This window comes from Ascaphus truei, chromosome 1, assembly GCF_040206685.1.
Source record: "Ascaphus truei isolate aAscTru1 chromosome 1, aAscTru1.hap1, whole genome shotgun sequence".
Classification (NCBI taxonomy): domain Eukaryota; kingdom Metazoa; phylum Chordata; class Amphibia; order Anura; family Ascaphidae; genus Ascaphus; species Ascaphus truei.
The window spans coordinates 210,497,516-210,518,064 of NC_134483.1; the positions used below are offsets into that span (position 1 = coordinate 210,497,516).

Genomic DNA, 20,549 nt, shown 5'->3' on the forward strand with positions numbered 1-20,549 from the left:
ACTAGGTGTGGCCACACCTTTGGACACTAGCACCCATAAATATCTCAAATGTGTTTGTATGAATTAATTTGTAGCCTTTTGTGACCTGTTGTTAATGTTTTTCCTATGGCTAGCTGGACACTTAAGCTACAAAGGGGTTAATATACTACAAAGTAAGTACTGAATTAATTAATTTAATTAAATTTTATAATGTAGTGCAGGGATAAAAGTAACATCATGTTATGGTAAGATAACAGCGTTATCCAGAAATAACATCACGTTACCCTAATGTCAATGAGCCTAATAACATGTAATTTTTAACTTAGCGATGATCATGTTAACTCAGGGAGAATAACTTCTGCTCCTTATTTAAGTAATGTCCTGTTATTTTCCCTGATTTAACAGAGTTTACTGAGTGTGGGCCACAATTCGCCAGTCTTTTTTTGGATATGCATTTTTCTGGTGTCCTCAAGCCCTATGAAACAAACATCCCAAGATATTTTATACATAAAAACATTTTTTTGCATTTGTTTTGAATTTGCTTTGCATTTGATATGACCTGCAGATTCCATTATCATCATTCCGAAGGCAAGAGAGGAAAATAATAAACAAGCCGTGAAATTTTTATCAAAACCATCAGGCATATTTTTCAGGTTCAACTAGAGAATGTCAGGCTTTTGCTGTGGAACTGCTCTTATTACTAAAATGTCTGCCAGAAGCAAATGATCAAATGATATAGCGAACTACTAGCAGGTTATGTTTCTAAGTGTGTGCTGTATACAGTATATTCCCAGCACTATTGCCTATCCCCTCGTAGCCTCCCTTTGCACGATCAGTTGTTTGCTTTCCTAACTCTTACAGCTAAAATAAATGCTGTGCCCATTTGCCTTTGGGTAATTTTACATCACAGAAAAGTTTTATTTTAAAACCCTTTAGCTGCCAGAGAAGCCTGCGAGGCACTTTTCACAAACCAAATGGGATAAACATAGCTCAGATAAAATCATCTGTTTGGACGAACAGTTACACAAAGATGTTTAACTATTTAGTGATGAGTAGGCCTGTAACATTATGTACCAAGTTAATTTATGATATCATCTGTGATAAAGTATATATTGGCGTCAACAGTGCTGTAAGGCGTTTAAAGCAATCCATCCATGTTGCTATTTTTTTTTTATTTCTCGTTATCTGTGTTCCAAATCTAGTGTGGTATGAGCTCCAGGGCCCCCTGGTTTTAGAAATATTTACTCGTGTGTCCACTGCATACTTGTACAGGATACACAATGGGTCATATTTATAAGTGCTACTTTAATAAGCCGTGGTACTCCATAAGACACCATGCATGCTGAAAGACACCTCACATCCCATTTACTTGAATGGGCCTTAAAGGGCTATATTTACTTAGTCGTGCTAGAAGTAGCGTGACTAGATTTAGAAAAGTAAAAACCGGGACACATTAAAAAAATATATTTATAAAACAAATGACATCATCAACTGCACTTTGTCTCCTTTATGTCTCTCTGCCCCCCCCTTCTCACACACACAGCCCAGTTCTCCCTCCCCCATTCCCCATTTTTGTTCTCCCCATCCTCATCCCCCCCATTCCTCCATTCTTGTTCCCCCTCGTCCCTCCATTCTCGTTCCACCCTTGCCATTATGGCTCTCTCCCCATTCTGTCTCTCTCTCTCCCCCATTCTGTGTCTCTCTCTCTCCCCCATTCTTTGTCTCCCACTCCCGCATTCTCAGTCTCTCTCTCCCGCATTCCGTGTGTCTTTCTCGACCCCCCATTCTGTGTCTCTCTCCCCCAATCTCTGTGTGTGTGTGTCTCTCTCTCTCACCCCCATTCTCTGTCTCTCCCCCCCATTCTCTGTCTCTCCCATTCTCTGTGTGTCTGGCTCTCCCCCATTCTGTCTCTCTCTTTCTCCTCCATTCTCTGTGTCTCTCCCCCATTCTCTGTGTCTCTCCCCCATTCTCTGTCTCTCTCCCCATTCTCTGTGTGTCTCGCTATACCCATTCTCTGTGTTTCTTGCTCTCCCCATTCTCTGTGTGTCTCACTCTCCTCATTCTCCGTGTGTCTCGCTCTCCCCAATCTGTCTCTCTCTCTCCCCCCCATTCTCTGTGTCTCTCTCTCCCCCCCATTCTCTGTGTGTGTCTCTCCCCATTCTGTGTCTCTCTCCCCCATTCTTTGTGTGTGTCTCTCTCTCCCCCATTCTCTGTGTCTCTCTCTCTCACCATTCTCTGTGTGTCTCTCTCTCCCCCATTCTTTGTCACTCTATCCCCCATTCTGTGTGTGTGTCTCTCTCTCTCCCCCATTCTCTGTGTGTGTCTCTCTCTCCCCATTCTCTGTGTGTCTCTCTCTCTCTCACCCATTCTCTGTGTGTGTGTCTCACTCACCCCCATTCTCTGTCTCTCTCTCCCCAATTCTCTGTGTGTCTCTCTCTCTCCCCCATTCATTCTCTGTCTCTCCCTCTACCCCATTCTGTCTCTCTCTCTCTCCCCCATTCTCTGTGTGTCTCTCTCTCCCCATGCTGTCTCTCTCTCCATGCTCTGTGTGCCTCTCTATCCCCCCATGCTGTGTGTGTCTCTCCCCATGCTGTGTGTATGTCTCTCTCCCCATTCTGTGTGCCTCTCTATCCCCCCCATGCTGTGTGTGTCTCTCCCCATGCTGTGTGCGTGTCTCTCCCCCATGCTGTCTCTCTCTCTTCCCATGCTATGTGTGTGTCTGTCCCCATGCTGTGTCTCTCTCTCCCCATGCTGTGTGTGTGTATGTGTGTGTGTGTGTGTGTGTGTGTGTGTGTGTGTGTGTGTGTCACTCTCCCCATTCAGGACCATACCTGTCTGTGGTACATGGTGGGGGGGAAGCCATCTTGAGCCCTGGCAGCAAACACCGGAAGCTCTCACTGCTGGGGTTCCACTGATGCTAACTCCGCCCCCACCCTCTGCAGCTCAGACCCAGCATCCTGCCCCCTTCCTGCTCTCCCCCCTGCTCTGATGATAAAAACCGGGACAGCCAGAAAAAACCGGGACATTTTAAAGAATGTGGGGCAGCCGGTACAGACCTTAAAAAAACAACATCTGGTCACCCTAGCTAGAAGTTGTCTTAAGGAGCAGCACAACTTTGTAAATATGCCACTATATGTCTGCCATGGTCAGCTTTGCTTCAGTTTTCAGACATTTTTTTCTTTTTACTGGGACATTAACCCATCCATATCTGTAGAACTGGGGCGGGGAGGCGTGGGGGCATCCTTAACCGCTATTGATCAGCCCTGGTAGACCTCTGGTCCAAGTAATTTAAAAAAAAAGATGGTAACTTTTGTTTATCAACATTAAAAAAATACATGTATCTTTTCCTTTCTACCATTGTGGTTGGCGTACTTTTTCTGCTTTCATTAGCAATGTCACCAATATTATAGTTCACAGTTCCTCACAATATACCTTCTGCCAAAGCTAAAATGGCAGATGCCATTCACATGCATGTTGCCATGGTAACACGTTATAGCAGTGACATTATAAACAGGTGACAAATCTGCAGAAAAAAAATGTTTTAGGAAAATTGAACAGTAAGAATTAAATCAGCACAGCATGAACTGCCAGGGTATGTTAAGAATATTTCTGTTCTTGGGTAGATTGCTGCTTTATTGTTTAAAGCCTTTTTTTGGAGACTGAAAGGGTTAACATGCCTTGACATGCAATATGCCAGAAACATTCTCCTTCCCTTCAGCAATCTGGATCTTAATGGGTCCAAGTGTTCTTTTATAACGGAAAAAAAAACCAGAAAGCGTGAGAATATTATAGAGGTAATACCTTTCTTTTACAAAGTCACTTTTCCTCTCCATGTTGCAGAGCCCTTTGCACTGAGTGGTTATATTTGTTTCAAGAACAAACTGCACTACTGACTGAAAACAATGGCTACAATGTATTTTAAAAGGAAGTTGTAGAAAATGATGTGTCAATTGAAGGAAAAAGGAAACCATTAAAAGCTTTTTTTTTTTTTAAAAAGTGCTTTCCTGCAAAAGGCTTGGTGGGAAGTATAAGTATTTAAGGTCAGCCCCTCACGAATAATCCCCCTTTCTCCAAAGAAAACTTAGAGTGCCCTTCGACTCAGACAAACTCAATTTGAAAAACAAATATTATTTTAACTGCACTCATTGCCGTTCTTCATGTTGCAACACTACAATGTCTATACTAAACTTCTGCAGAAAAGACACGTTACCCTTTCTCAGGAAAGTGAAATTGCAATACAGAATACTGCCATGTGTCATCTTCACTACCACATTTTAACATTTGTTAGATGCATGACACAAGACAAGCTTTTTATATTCAGGCTTAAGAGGTTAACTTTGAATAGGAACTATACAAAGTCCAGAATTATTCAACACACAATACCAAAACATTATATTTTATGCCAATTTTTTTTTGACGATGTGTGTGAAAAAAAACTCACCCTGTTCAATAAATAGTGGAGGTAAGGCAGAATTGCTAATATCATGGAAGCTGCTGATATCATTTGCATGTAAATTAGTCATTTTTACAATTTTGTGCAAAACTGTGGATTATGGATTTACTGTATGCTTTGGAGGACTATGGACCGATTCATTTTGGTTTAAGATCTCGGCTCACCTCAGATCACTAAAGCCCAGATTCACAAATCTCTGTTAAACCACTTAATGTGACACCACGTTAAGACTAACGGTGTTTCTTCAAAGGACAATACTGCAACATTGTCATGTCTTCTCCTGTAACAAGTATTGTATTATCTATAATGGTTGTGACAATGATATGCAAATGACGCGTTATTATAACAGTGCATAGCCACAAAGGTGCGTTAAAGTATAATGCGTGGAGTTAACATTATGTTAGTTAGGTCTTACTTAAACTTGGTGTTACTCGCATACACACACTGAAATAGTACTTCTACAGCTTCTGGATGCATGCAACACCACTGTTAAGTATGATTTAACTGACATAGCATTGTTTCCTGGAGTGATTTTCCTCTCCTATTCTTTTTTTCTCAACTTGAGTTAAAGGCCTATTTTAGGGTCTGGATTGGAGTAACGCTAAGACATACGTAATGTCAAGTTATTGGCAGTTACAATAACGGGACATTAATCGTATGCTAATGAGAGGTAGAATGGCCATTGCTTTGACAATACGTGTTTCAGGGAACATAACATCCGTTCCTGTTTTAGGTAACACAACGCTATGAGCCACAGTTTAATGGAGCTTTGTGAATATAGGTTTTACAGTTCATCCACTAATTGGTAGCGAGCAAGTGTATTTAAACTGTGGAAGTTTTAGAGTAGAGTAGAGTAGAGAGAGAGAGAGAGCCTTGGTAAGGCATTCCATCTTTTGGTCAAAATATGTAATTTAATAGCTACAGCATGTTGAATAGAGCTGTGAGATAATGAATGGTTTATTATGTTTGCACATAATTACATATAGGAAAGATGGGAATACAGAAAATTTACATATTAAAAAAATGGCACTGAAAATATATGCCAAACTAGAAATGCTATACCAAAATAGATCGTGGCTTGATCTATAGGCCAGAAAGCCGCATTGTCCTATGAATGATAATGCCATTAACTATGGTTACATGTGTATTGCACTGCTCCAAATACTCACTTCCGTAAGCTGAACATTCTGTTAATTTATTGAGGCCAAAATACGGTGCAGTGGGAAGGAGTATTTTTCTTTTTTTTACCAAAAATGAGTCATTTGAATACATTTTAATATGCAATCCCTTATATAAGGTCACAATGCTGAAGAAACAGTACATTTAAGGTACATTTCTGGGTTTGGTGATAACAAAACAATTCCCACAACAATGATATTAAGTAATTTATTGCGATAAATATCCATTAAAAAACTAAAAATCTAAAGTGATTGAAAAAAGTTCAGGTCATTTAGTGTCAAATATATAACGTTAAACTATAAAATATTATTGTGTATAAAATGCATTTAATTCTTAATAAATGTAAAAAAGCAAATACATTTCAGTAAATTCACAATGTGAATTTGGCCGACACTGCAATGTGTACTTACAGATATATCATCACTAAAATCAATTTCATCCAAGTCGAGGTATTCAGGAGCTTCCATCATTCTTCAATGTACATTTTTGGGTGGAGGCAGATAAGTTACACAGACCTGATTAAAAGGAAACAAAGGAGCATAATGAGCCCTATGTTGTATTTTAAAACGTCCACTGCTGGAATGAACTGTGCTTGTAATAAGAGCGGCATGCTCTCACCCCCTGCTGAGCGTTAACAGTTGCGTAAAAGAGAGAAAAAGGATCAATGTTTGTTTTCAAGCCAAAAGAGTTTTTTATGGATGTTAAAAATAAATTTAAGCACTACCTAATTGAGCATAACAAGGCCCCGATCTTCTTAACCTACTGAAGATGAAAGAGAGCTTCTTGGAAGCCTTCTGCTTTCAATACAGATCAAGTCTAATATAATATATTTGTCTGTTCATTCAGCTTTTGTCCAAATATTATCCAGCTTGGTGTTACAGACAAAGCAGATTGTCCTGTATGCATTTGGAGAACTGCTTGGTACAGTATACACTGTAGAGTGTTTGTTAATTCATTTGGAGCTCTATAACATTTCAGTTCCCAAACATGTCAAAATTTTGGAAATGCAAATCTGCCCCATATCCCCTTGGGCTATCATGAAATCATAAAATCTGAAATTCTAGCGGTAGATACTCAGAAGTCCGGTAAATACTAAGATACATTAACTTCAGTTAACTTCTCTTTAAGTGCGAATGGGTATCTTCAAAGCTCAGTGACGACATGTTAAGTGATATGTTCAGGCATAACGACCCTTGCCAGTATTAAAAAGGACTTTCGAGATAATGATATGCAAAGAAGGTATTGCCTCTAACAACGTATATCCTCAGATCTCCGTTACAGTTAACACAGGGATTTAATGTAACTTTAGTTAGGTCATAACAGGTGTAGTTACTCAGATCCAGACCCTGAAATAAGCCTTTTACAAGGTCAGGATAAGTGTAAGACCACAGTTAGGTATGATTTAACCACCATCTTTTTATTTACCGTTTTTTTCCCCTCTCCTGTCTGCTCTTTTTTTAACTTTCATTAAACAGCTATTCAGGGACCTCAAAGAAGAAACACTACCTTTGGGGTTACACCATGTTATTTGAAGCTAATGCTAGGTAGTTCTAACTTCACATGGCGTTAAGCGTATGCAATTGAGCCAACTAACTAACATTCTTTTTGCATCTATTTCACTTTGAGGATACCCTTTAAATGGAGGAAAACTAGCATCTGTTACCTAATTGGGTAACGTCACATTAGTAGGTCAGATTTAATAGACCTCTGAGGTCCTACCCTTGCTATATCGGAAGATGGTATTTAATACTTATTTTTTACATACTGTCATATACAGATTTTTCAATGTATATGACATTATCTGCACAGGATATTGAATGCAACTTGCTTTGACAATGTGACCAAATTCCACATATAGAAGAAACGCAGGGTTTTAATAATGATCCATGGCTAAATTGTCAGAACATGCCCAACACTCCAACAGTACTGTACATCATACATCATTCTGAAAACTCTCCAACATGTAGGGGGCTTATGCAAATTGAAAGAGTGTATTGCGTCAAAAAAGAAATTTCTAATCTAAAATCATATGTTGGTATGTTGTTAATCATGTTCCTACATTTGGTGCAGTTTTTCTAATATGTTGTATTGTGTGAGTCATGTTCATACATATGAAATTTATTAAGAATTGTTTACTTACATTTGTCTTTTATGCAAAAAAAAGTTGACAATTTTTATGCATTTCTACCGCTTAAAATCTGACTTATGAAGAGAGGCTGGCTTAATTAGATTTATCTACATTAGAAGAGGAATGTAAGAGGGGATATAATAACTATATACAAATATATTTGAGGACAATACAAGGAGCTTTCATCCCAAGGGCAGTACAAACGTCATCCCTTAAGGTTGGAGGAAAGGAGATTTCACCTGCAACAAAGGAAAGGGTTCTTTACAGTAAGGGCAGTTAAAATGTGGAATTCATTACCTATGGAGACTGTGATGGCAGATACAATAGATATCTTCAAAAAGGGCTTGGCATCTGTTTAGAAAGGAAAGGTAGATGGGGATATAACAAATATGTAAGTAAATATGGGAAGGATGTTGATCTAGGGAGATACCTGATTGCCATTATTGGAGTCAGGAAGGAATTTATTTATCTTTCCCCTTATGAAACATCATTGGATAATGTTATGTTTCACTGGAGATTTTTTTTGCTGTCCTTTGAATAAATACACTGTAACTACAAATATAGCAAAAAATATCTGTTGTCTAAATGCAACATAGCTTGAACTTGATGGACATACTGTATGTCTTTATTCAACTTCATCTATGATACAACGACAGTATGCAAAAGTGGTGCATTCTTGCAATTTAAAAAATATATAATTTGCATACTGTATGTGCCCCTGCGACAACCGCCAAACTTCTATGTGAATAAAAGTTGCCGCACATCACATGAACTGTTTTTATACAGTACATTGCTGCACCGCACACATTAATTTGTTGCTCTTCTGTAAGTCACTTTTACGACCAATTGCTTTTAGTGACAATTTATACATACAGATGCAGCGGTCGTTATCCGATCATTTCACGGGCTGTATTCCTTTGCACACCAGTGTTGGTTTGAGATTTCTTAAAATTTTCCAGCGTTAAGACGCGAGTTTTGATCAAGTGCAGAAAATTGCAATACCGTCGAGAAACTCAAGTAGGTGATCACGAGTTGTTGTCTTAAAAAATCTCATTGCAATTCAACCTGTCTTTTATTCCTGTACAGTACTTCAAGTGTGTGTGTAATTGTAATTTGAAGATTAAAAATATGAGTTCTCACCGTGTACAGTACAGTACATGGGAAAGAAGTTCTTTCTGAGACTCCTTAGCTTTTAGCCATACAAAAATTCTTGAACTGTAGAAGATTTAAAATATGAACACACACAACAAAAATAATTTTTAACAAATTAAATGTTTTATTTGTGCAGGATAATAAAGTTAAAATGAATAATACAAAAAACAACTTAGCTCCTTCCGAATGTAAAATATATAATCCGCACATGCGTTTATGTAAATTGGAACCTTGTTCAAACGCATATGCGTCATCACATTTCTGCGCATGCGTGTATGTCAAATTGGAACCTTGTTGAAACGCATGTGTCATCATATTTCTGCGCATGCATGTCATTATGTAACCTTGTTCAGAATTACATTACTGTACAGTAAGATACAGTGTGTTTCCTCACTGTTCTGTAAGTGTATGTAAACAGAAAATGCATCTAATGTTAAAGAGTTTTTATGGTGTATGTCAAAGATATATTTAGATGCAGTATATTTAAATGGCATCAGTGCTTTATTTATAGTACTACTGTAAGTTTAAGCACTAAAAGCAACTTCATTTCAAGATTTATATACACGGTATGTCAGATATTTATATATATTTAAATGCCTTTACAACTTTATATTACAGTATGTACAGTATAGTGCTACTGCAAGTGTATCTAAACAGTAAATGCACCTTATTTGCAAGATGTTTTATTTTATTTGTTTATACTGTTTATACTGAATACAGTACTGTACAGTATGTCAATGAGATATTTATACAGTATACAGTATATTTAAATGTCTTTAGTACTTTATGTATAGTACTACTGTTAGTGTCTAAACAGTAAAAACAAACACACCAAAAAGTATACTGAAAGAATGAAAAAATGTATTTGTACAGGATAAGAAAAAAAGATTACAAGAATACAAAGTCGCCTCTTCTTCAAAATGTAAAATCTTGTCTTTTTCTTCTTCGCAATGGCTGGTGCTTCTTGGACATCTTGGTCTGTAAAGAAAGAGACAATATTATATATTTACAATCGCACCATACATTATGCAATCCAGATGTTGGAGGGTTTGGGGAGAAAGGGCATGACAATATGACTACAATACATTGTGACTATTGTAAAAATGAAAAAAACTACAGTATTTAACCATGACGACAGTACAGTCCATTGTTAAACAGTATCTTCTAGTTTTTGAGGGGGGGGGGGGGTTGGATGAGACAAAGCCTGCATAACATGGGCTACAGCACTGTACAGTTTGAAAGTACATTAAGTTTTGGGGGGCTTGGGAGGAAGGAACATGGCATGCATGGATTTGAGCACGGTCTTACCTGACAGTGTTGCTGGGGGAGATTCCTGCACGGGGGGGGGGGGGGAGGGGGTTCCTGCACATTTTCTTTGCCCAGGTCCAGAGATGCAAAATAGAAAATAAGCATTAAACAATTAAATCATTTTAAAAATCAACTGGTTTTTTTTAAGATTAAAAACATTGGCGGCGCATCTTTATTTGTAAATAAATGTATAACTAGTAGTCATCAAACAAGTCAATGGACCTCCAGGGAAGAGCCCTTGTATGCCTCAAAAGGCTATTGATAATGTCTCTCACGGTTTTCATAAGAAGACTGGTAGCTTTAAAATTGCACTTCACTTTCTCCATAATTGTTCTCCTTAAATTTGCTGGAAGAGCCTTCTTGTATTTCTTGCCTTCATGATTGACATTTTGTGTCCACTCGCTGTACAGCTCAAAAAACTGGTGTGGTGTTTTAAGATGAATTGGGCATATTTCTGAGGTAGACCACCAGATCTGATCTTGTATTTCTCCCGGACGCTCTGGGGCAGGTCTCTCAGGGTAATGTCTGGGAGCAGTACAATCCTGGGTGCTGGAGCTGGTATGCTGCTGGCAGTGGGCAGGGGTAGATGGTTGGGGAGCATGTTTTCCTCCTGTCATGGCGTAGCGCTTACCGGGGTTGTCATCTCCTACAACAGAAGGGTATACATGTATTCTGTAGACGGAGGAGGTGACTGTGTGGGGGGGGGGGGTGGGGGAGGGTGGCATGGTGTGCTTGGTGTTGTCACCATGAAGGTAAAATACAGGGATTGAGAGGGTGCACGGGGGGTATGCGGTTCCTCCATGGGAGAATAAGGCGCCTCCATGCCACCCTCCTGCTCCCGCATCAGACATACAGGGGCAAGGACTCCAAGCACAGAATAGAGCCCCACAATGTTCCTCTCAATCTTATCCAGACGAACACCCATGCACTTATGCATATTCATCATGGTCTCCAAAACACGATCCATCTTGGCCTCCATTCGGTCCCTGTATTGCTCTGTTGTGTTGTCAGTGATTTCGATACCACTGAAAACATCCAGCATGCGGGTGGCCGAGCTGGATCTGGTGCAAGGAGTGCTGGTGTCACCCGGATGAACATCGGCGTTGCTGGGAGCTGGAGCAGGTGAGCTGGGGGTTTCCGGATGAGCATCAGTGGACAAAGGGTCAGAGCGGGCGGATGTTTTGGAATCAGTGGCAGTGGGCGATGGCATTGAAAAGTCTGGGACGTCTGATTCTGCTTCAGTGGGTGCAGAGGCACTTCTGGTGCCCGTCCAAGCAAGTTTATCCTTGTGGATTTTGGTCATTTTCTTCTTCACATAATAAGGGCCAGGGTTTGTTGCCTTGGGAACATTCCAAACCTTTTATCTAGGCACCTTTGGCTTTGGCTTCGAAACGGCTTTCGACTTTCGCTTTCTCATGGTCGGCACAGTAGAAGAAAGCAGATTCCTGCATCCGTAGAATGTGTCTCTGTGTGAATGTCCTGAATCGGCCAGGGTAGGTGTTGATAACGAATCAAATGCCTTTTCCTTGGCTTTGTGGGGGGGTTGGGGGGGTTGCAACTAATATGTTTCATCACTGTACTTGTACATAATGCTGTGATGATCGTGCAGGGTTACAGTTTAAAGAAATCATTTGAAATGTTGTAAAATATAAACAAACAATTTCAGTCCCTTGAATAGTCAAAGAGAAATAAAAACGTAGTGATTTTATAAATGTAAAAATTGATTAAGTATTTTTAAAAAATGCATTGCATAAGGTTTTGTTTACAGCTCACAATTATTCTTTCCTCAAAAAAAAATGTTACTTTAATTTTGTTTGTTTACCATTTGATTTCTACAGTAAGTCCGATTGGCAGTGAAGGCTTTCTATTGTACACTAGATCACAATGTGCATGCGTGAGGAACCAGGAAATGTAAATTTCTATACAGCAGACAAATCATGAACCGTCTTAGACTTCTAGATACAGTAGCTACTGTAGTCCCATGCCTTTGCTTTGTGGGGGTTGGGGGGAGGTGAGATGCAACTCAATTGGTCTTTATTACAGTACTGCATGGATGATCGTGATGGATTAGGAAACAACTGTTTGAACTATTTGCAAATATAGTTATTTTCTAAATCTTAACATTGATTAAATATGTAAAAAAAAAAAGCATCACTTTATGTTTTCAATTAACCATGAAGTGGAATAAAATCAATCAACATATCCGTGTGAAATTTTATTACAGTTTATGACATGTAATTGGATCACAGTGCATAGTGTGTTGTCCAAAATAATACTGTAGCGTGGCAATGTTTTAAAAGCATGAAGCTTGTAATACTGACTGTATAAAAGTAAAAAAGGCAAAGTTTTTAAAAAAGCGATATTAGAGTTCCATCGAATTTCATCCTTAACTTTTGACTCTTGATTTAAAAGTTTTGCTTCTGGAAAAAAAAATCATGCTATAAATTCCAGTAGTGCGCATGCATCAAGTCACGCTCTAGTGTGCATGTGTACAAACATTGACGGGCTATGGCAGGCATACAGTACACTATACCTTGCTGCTCTCCTTGGCGCCTCGCGCCACCTCCCCCCTGCTCGGCCCCGGTGTCAAATGATGCACAGGGTTATGTGATGACACGTTGCCATGGTAATTTGACGCCGGGTTACCATGACGGCGCATTGCTGGAAGGGAAGGTATTATAATTAGATTACAGAAGTTTTGCACATCCACCGGCATTCAATTTAAATGCCTGGGGGGAAAGCGCAGGACCTGTATAACTGCTGCGCCCCCTCCCCCCATAAAATCTAGTGCCCCCCCAGGGGAATTAAAGTTAATACTGTATAATACATTATATTTACCTTCATTATAAACTTTGCCAACAGGGTTAAGATGAGCCAATATCAGAGGTGTATTGTGCGTACAAGATGGGGTCACTCATAGTCTGCATTATATTTATCTTCATTATATACGTTGCCAACAGGGTGGAGATGGTCCAATGTCAGGGGTATACAGCATTGTGCGTAACAGTCAGGATAACTCATGTAAATCAGAATTATAGTTGACAGGTGCCTACTGAAGCTGGTTATCAGGCAGGGCCAGGTAGCAAGGATTACTGCTTACCAGGTTTTCAGTCACCGTAGGCCTGTTATTGCAATAGTATTGGGAAGCCGGTTTGGGTACCAGTGTCGAGAAGTACGTACGGTACGAATCTTAAATGGATGAAACCCAACCTTTCTTCTTTTGCAGTTGCCATGAGCAAACATATCGGCAAAAGCTGGAAGCACAGACCAATGTCCTCTTGTACAGGTATCACCCAGAGGAGGGGCTGTGCGAAAAAAGCAATCCTCATTAGTTAATGTTTGCCTTATCGAATGCTTCCAGCCACGTTAGTTCGGTGAAAATTTTAAGAATTCATATTTTTCAATTATATAGTTGTAAATCTCTGCTAAAGTCGCCTTCTTATCTGTTCCAGCATTAATTGCAGAAAATATGAGAAATGCGTAACTACATTGCGGTTTGGAATAAGGATTTGATATGATGTCCATTCAACATGTACAAGGCTAGCAATGTAGAATAACAGGACAAGCATTGTGTATACTGTTGAGATTTTAATTATGCAACGCCTAAATTTGATAACGTCTGCAGCGATCAAGGTCAATTTACAATGGATGATTGTAGTGGCCACTCTTTTTATCTAGTTTTTAAACACCTGAAAATTGACTACACACAACTCATTGGTTGCCCTGTGCAAAGGGATTCACTTTTGCAATCTGGTAGAAACACGCAGAACTGCACCCAAACAAATCCCAATCACTATGGGTGACGTGTGATTGACAGCCTTCATGGAAGATTAATGAGTGAATTCCGCGTGGAATACAGCAGACTTTACGAAAACGGTGCAGAGAAATTATCGAATAATTGCCCTTGCATCTGTAGGTCCAATAGTGCATTGGGAATTAAACCATATGGTAGAGATGGGCAAAACCGGGTGTGTAAAATCAGAACCTACCAGGACATTACAGTACATTCCAAAAACACATACAACACCAAAATATTTTTTTTAACCAAAACTCCAAAATTATTTAAGAGCCAAAACCAGAACCAGGTGGCCAAGTACCCACCTCGTTTTTTATTATTTTAAAATCATCAGTTTATTATTTTAGTTTCCTAACTGTTTTAATGATTGTATACATATTTTAAGCACACATTATGCTCTATTACACTATTTTTAGTTATTTCCATCACCTGGTAAAATCCAAACAAATTGAGTTTTGGCAAAACCAGAACACATTTTCGGTCAGAGCCTCAGACTCACATGGATGATCAACACACAAAGGTGGCTGAAACACAAAAAGCAGCTCCCAGTTGCACAATGCAGAATAAGGTGCTATAGATTTAATTCCTGTCTGCTCGGTTATTTGTTAATAGTTTCCATTAATGGTTTCTGGATGTGTTGTAACCTTTTCCATATGTTTTAGTCAAATAGTAATATCTGCAAGTATCAAGACATTACTTCATTCACCAAGATATCCTACTGTGATATTGCACCTAGTGTCAACAGCCCATTCTGTTTTTTTAAGAGAAAATCAGCTTGACTGTGAACACATGGGCCCATGTTAGTGTCTTGTAAAAGTTAAAAGCAGCTGAAAAGTCATTACGTACATGTTTGTACTATTACTTCTTTGCTGCAAAAGGTAACTGCTGTTGACTTGAGTGGCAATTACCACTGGATTGGGGTGCAATACCTCACGTTATGGCTTGAAAAAAGTCAGAGTTATTCCCTCTTACCTCTTTTTTGTGCCGGGTCAGCGGGAAATCTTAAATTGCCAAGAAACATGCCAAGTTTGCCACCTCTATCTCTGGCTATCTCAATGCCACCTGCTGGGGCAGGCTCCACTAGGTCTGGCAGAACAAATGACAGCCCGGATGACTGCCATTGTTCTCCGGACCTTGGTACTTTGCCCTTCCCCGCTGCCCATTTGCTTATCACACTTCTGGCATCCTCTGAAGGCTTTGAACTTCGATGTCCAGCAGACTTACCGGCGCCTATGGGTTAGCTCAGGCAGCCTGGCTGGACATGGGTTCCGAATGTAAAATCACATTACATACAGTACATTAATAAAGTATATTTTAATACACTAAGGTAGATGTTCTAATATACTTTCTGAGCCTCTGGGTATAGGTGACATACTAAGAAAGATGTTTGTACTTTTATTCTTTCCTGCCTTATTCCCCATACACTATCTTATAGACTCAGCCAGGACCCTCAAAGTCCCCCCTCAACCTTATATACGGTTGGGGAACCCACAAACCCTACACTAGTTCTGGGTTACCTGGTTACCAGCTAGGGGTACCACCCTTAAACTAGGGATTGCCTCAGCTACCAGGATATCTATTCATCCCCTTGCATAATTCTCCTTTCTGGGCTAGGCTGAAGCAGGGTACCCTAGTGGTGAGTCGTGCTTGCGTTTTCAAGGGCAGATATTGCCAGGACAATGTGCCTACATGTATCCGAGAATCGGGCATGATTCCAGGGTATATTTATGGAGAAACCAACAACTCCGGACTGCAATCTACTAGGCACATTCTGACAACAATTCCTCAGCAAAACCCCCCTTGAAACTCATACCCTAGCAATCCCTGCTCGCTGGCATGCTCGTAAAGGGAAAAACACATAAAATACTTTTATTACGCATAGTATATTGGAATCATACAATGTTACTGGGCCCAAGAGCTAACTCTCTTGGACCCTTATACACATATCAGGGGTAACCAAAATGGGTTTAACCTTTATTTGAGAGCCTGGTTACCCCCTACCACGTAATAGTACATTTCTTGCTTTTTTTTAGTGTTGGAAGCATTGTATACCATGATAATGGGGAATAGCAGGTTTGTGGACCGGTCTGAGATATGAATGTGCTCACAAGTGGTGTTTTTACTTGTTCTACACTGTATGGTGCAGGACTTTAGTCATTTTCGTACTCACCATAACTTACTTTGTATCTGGTTGTAGCCACTGCTATGGTAGGGGGTAAATTTGGCTGCTTTTAAATAAAGATTAAACCCTTTCAATGATACTTGTCAATGATATGTAGTTATTTAGTATGTGCAGTTTATTGTAGCAGTCCTATATATGTTTCTCTTAAAGTATGTGAAACAATGATGCACAGCTCTGTTCAAAAGTGGGGACCTGTAGGGGTTAACGCTCTCTTGCAAAATGAGCTATAATCACATCAGAGTTTGGTATTGTAGGCCTGGACACTTTGATGGGATTAGGCCCATTGTTGAGGAACCAGGGAGAGGTCGACCACCTGATGAGTGGACTTGCTCTGCAAGAAAGCTGTAAGTCCTGCGGCTGTATCTGTATTGTATGACTGTGGAAGAGGATTGTATCAGCATTGTCCTCGCCCACTTTCAACCCCAGTAATCCCATCAACTGGGTTTAGGGCCTTGGGCAGAGACCAGGAATATTGTTCTTAACCAGACTATCTGGCATCTCCCTGATTGGGGCATGGGTATAAATACTCCTCCCCAGCCTCAGGAGAGTAAGTTTGGACTGGATATTCTTGGGGAAGGCTGTGTGCTGACAGGGGACTGGCAGAGCCCCTGTAAAGGAAGAGCTAACAGGGAATCATCATAAGGGAACTGAGGATCCCCAGTGCAGAGTTCTGGAGCAACCAGTGTTGCTGCGATCTGTGTGTGCAGCGTTGGCTGGAGCTGTTTGGAGTGAAGCAATAGCGGGGAATTTAAAACTGCTAGCCTGCGGACAGCAAGGCAGTGCTGCCAATACTAGCGAGGACAGCGGCGCAAGTTTGGAACGCATATTGGGGTAATCTTCCGTACGGACGTCCCCGCAAGTAGGACTTTAGGTAACCCCAGTTGGGCGAGTTTGCGTGTTTTTTATGTACTGGAAGTTTGAGGAAACTTTTTCCAATAAATTCATTTTTGTTCAGCTTTGCAGTTCTGTCTAGTATACTGATCCCTGGTGTAAATTGTCCTGGTTTCTCGTGACAGCTACTACCAGCTTCACATTGCAAAGCAAGTAAGCAGCCTCACACTGATACGACCCAAAAGGTCAAAACAACCAGTTTGTGGATAGGTTAACTGGCTATGCACTTCTTTAACTCAGACTGTGCTAAAAAAAAAAAAAAAAGCAGTGTAATGCAGCAGGCATTAACCTATAGAGATCCATGTTAAAATGGATAAAAAGGAAAGAGTGACCCACAGTGAGCGCTCATTTGCATGTCATTACCCAGAATCCCTGGCTGCAGTGGAAGCATTGTATGCTAAGAGATAATGGGGAAAGGTAGGTTTGTGGATATGAATGTGTTCATAAGTGGCATTTTAATTGGTTTGCTTTGTTAAAAAAAATGCTGCTTTGATTGTCTGATTTTGGAGTGCACCACTGATTAATTTTTTTTCTCTAATGACTAGTAACAAAGTATATTAGCTTAACTGAGCAAGATACTTATCCTATATTTATAGTTATATTGATTCAAAGAAAGGAAAACACAAAACCCCAGTGAAACATTTGCCAATTATTTCCTTCAAGGTAAAAAATCCCTTCCTGACTTTAAGGATTTTTCCCTGGATCAATAATGCTTCGTGTTTTAATTTGGTCGGCATATCCCCTTATACCGTTTCTTTGCAAAAACTATATGACTAACCTTTCCTTATCTCCTATGTCTGTGCAAGGGGTATGTAACTAAAACAGTTTTAAATTTGATCAGGTTGAATATTCTGTACGACAGACCTGAAAATGTATGGCTATTGAACGCCAGTTGTAAAATGCTTGTTCTGGTTAAAGAGTCAAGAAATGATCATTTGACCAGCTGTGACTACTGATTTATGCTGTGCACCATTAAGGCCTCTTGAACCCAATCAAACCCTAACAGAGAGGAAATCACTACTGTGTCTGTCCTGATGATAATAATGTAGTGTGCAAGGGCAGCAGGGGCCAATACCATTCAAATTAACATGACAAACCCATAAGAGCTTGAAATGTTACAGAGGTACTCTACATCCTTATACAATGTAAACATAAAATAGTTTTAGAATAATTATCTGCTATTGACTTTATTCTCATTGCATACAGGACACAATCCACATATCCAAAATCAGCAGGATTTCTCTTTCAAGGAAAGAACCTCTTCCCTGGGAAGTCTGACCTTGTCTTGCTTCTACTACTGATACAAGACATGACTATTAATGAGCGTTTTTTTCTATTGGTCCTTAGTTAGACAAAAGTAAAATTAGCTTTGAAGGCAATACAAACAACAATATAAACAACAATATAAAGCTTTGAAGCTGTCGCTCCTACTTATTTTACAACACCACATACTACTTAAGGTGTCTTTTTTGGTTGCTCTATATAGACATGTCAAAGAGTTTAACTGTAGTAGTATCACAGGCATGGTGTCAGCTGCAAAGATACAAGGCTGATAATGAGGGGAAGTGTCAAATTTCACACCTATAAGCACTTGACTTGTATACAGTATGTGACAAAGGTTAATACACACAGCTATCTAGCTGAACTACTTTTCACTCCCACAGAGTCCCTCAAATTAGTAATATCTCCCATCGACCTTTCACAAATATCAGCTTATATTGCTGCCACAAATAAAAAGGTATCAAGATGTACTTGCAGAGTCTTTGGTCTCTGTTTACTAAGAAAAATATGTAACCAGCACACAAAAAAAAATTATTGTTGCAAAATGTGTTAGAACATGCAATAATTCTCTTCAAAGCGTGCAAAGGTCAATTAGAACCAAAGACAGTACTGATTACATTTTAGATTTAATATACAAAAGTAGTACAGTGCTTACATACAGAAGTACAGAAAAAGATTATTACAAAAACATACAATACAATACAATATACTGTATGCAGACAGTTTCACAAAATAAAAAGATAAACAAACAGAAATCCTATACATTATCACATAACAATATCTCATTTCTTCCAAAGAGGGCGTTGGAGCATGAAATATGAGAATTCACATGTCTGACATCAGAAAACACCACTTGTTAAATTCTAAATTCATATTCTCAAATGCATGGTTTATATGCTAAATTTACTTTAATTGAAAACAACATAAGCCCACCTTTTGGGCGCATCCATAACCACCCTTCATTAATCTCTAATTACACTTTTATGGCTAGAGGGACAAAAAGATGCCTGGAGTTAGAAAATGTCCCATATCTTTATTTCTTTAATACTTAGAACATCATCTTCACTGTTGCGTCTGTATAATTAAAATACGTGTGGATATCAATATTGATTTGCTTAATGCTAACTTTGATAAACAAATGGATTATTATGGATTTTTTCATATCATTTAATTAATCTGATCGCAAATGTCACAAAGGTATCTCTGCAGTTCTTGTGAATCACTGTTAGATCTCAGATATCTTTAATTTCAGTAAATGTACCCAATCATGAAATATCTTCCTGGTCACACCTTCCGGAAATTCCATACATGTAAGGAATCTCTTTGAAGTTAATGTCCACTGTTAGAAAATAATTGTGACACTATTTCAATCCCCCACTTTCAAAACCAGGCGTTGCCCTTAGATAAAAAAAGAAACAAAAAACAGCGCAAAACCGCATGATGAAGAATTTCAAAAATATATTATTACATTAAAATGGTGAGTATTCAGCGTACATTGAGTAAAAAGAATGAGCGCATTGAGTGTAATATTACACAACAGGTTACCACACTGCGGCAGATGGCGAAGAACACTGGTAATCCTTATCAGGGAAATTTGTGATGTCAGCTCCACGTTCCAGGTAAGCAGTGTGTTAGAAACTCTGTCTATCCTTTAGTCTCGACCTCATCAGCAGAGAGTTCCTCCCGGGAACACTGGCGTGCGGGAGCTCTGACTTCAGGGTCATGTCGCTGTTCGATGACGTGATCATCACGTGGAGGAAAGTCCCTTCCGCATACATAAAGCGGAATTCAGTACAAGAATGAACAAGGTTCATTCATCAGGGAATGAAGTAGCGCTGACAGCTACGAAACGCGTAGGATAAGTGCTTCTCCAACTACGAGTTATATTCTATTCTGTGTGGTGATTATAGCCCACCCCCCATTGCTGCTAACAGTTGTGTGGCGGACATTACCAGCGGTGCTGAGAGTCATAGTGGTTGCTTTACTACCTTTGCCATTGTGGGGCTAACACCTTGTTCCTTCTTGGACTGAATTCCGCTTTACGTATGCGGAAGGGACTTTCCTCCACGTGACAATCACGTCATCGAACAGCGACATGACCCTGATGTCGGAGCTCCCGCACGCCAGTGTTCCCGGGAGGAACCCTCTGCTGATGAGGTCGAGACTAAAGGATAGACAGAGTTTCTAACACACTGCTTAC

The 20,549-nt window shown here is 39.6% G+C and overlaps 1 protein-coding gene across 3 annotated transcripts in view; it reads right to left on the bottom strand.

Annotated features, from left to right (window-relative positions):
- SNCAIP (synuclein alpha interacting protein) overlaps positions 1 to 20,549 on the bottom strand; it is a 283,312-nt gene that overhangs the window by 129,396 nt on the left and 133,367 nt on the right. For all 3 annotated transcript variants that reach the window (XM_075600985.1, XM_075600966.1, XM_075600976.1), the window contains one exon: positions 6,022 to 6,126. In XM_075600985.1, the coding sequence (XP_075457100.1) occupies positions 6,022 to 6,081 (60 nt within the window). In that variant the 5' untranslated portion in view covers positions 6,082 to 6,126. The remainder of the gene's footprint in view (positions 1 to 6,021; positions 6,127 to 20,549) is intronic.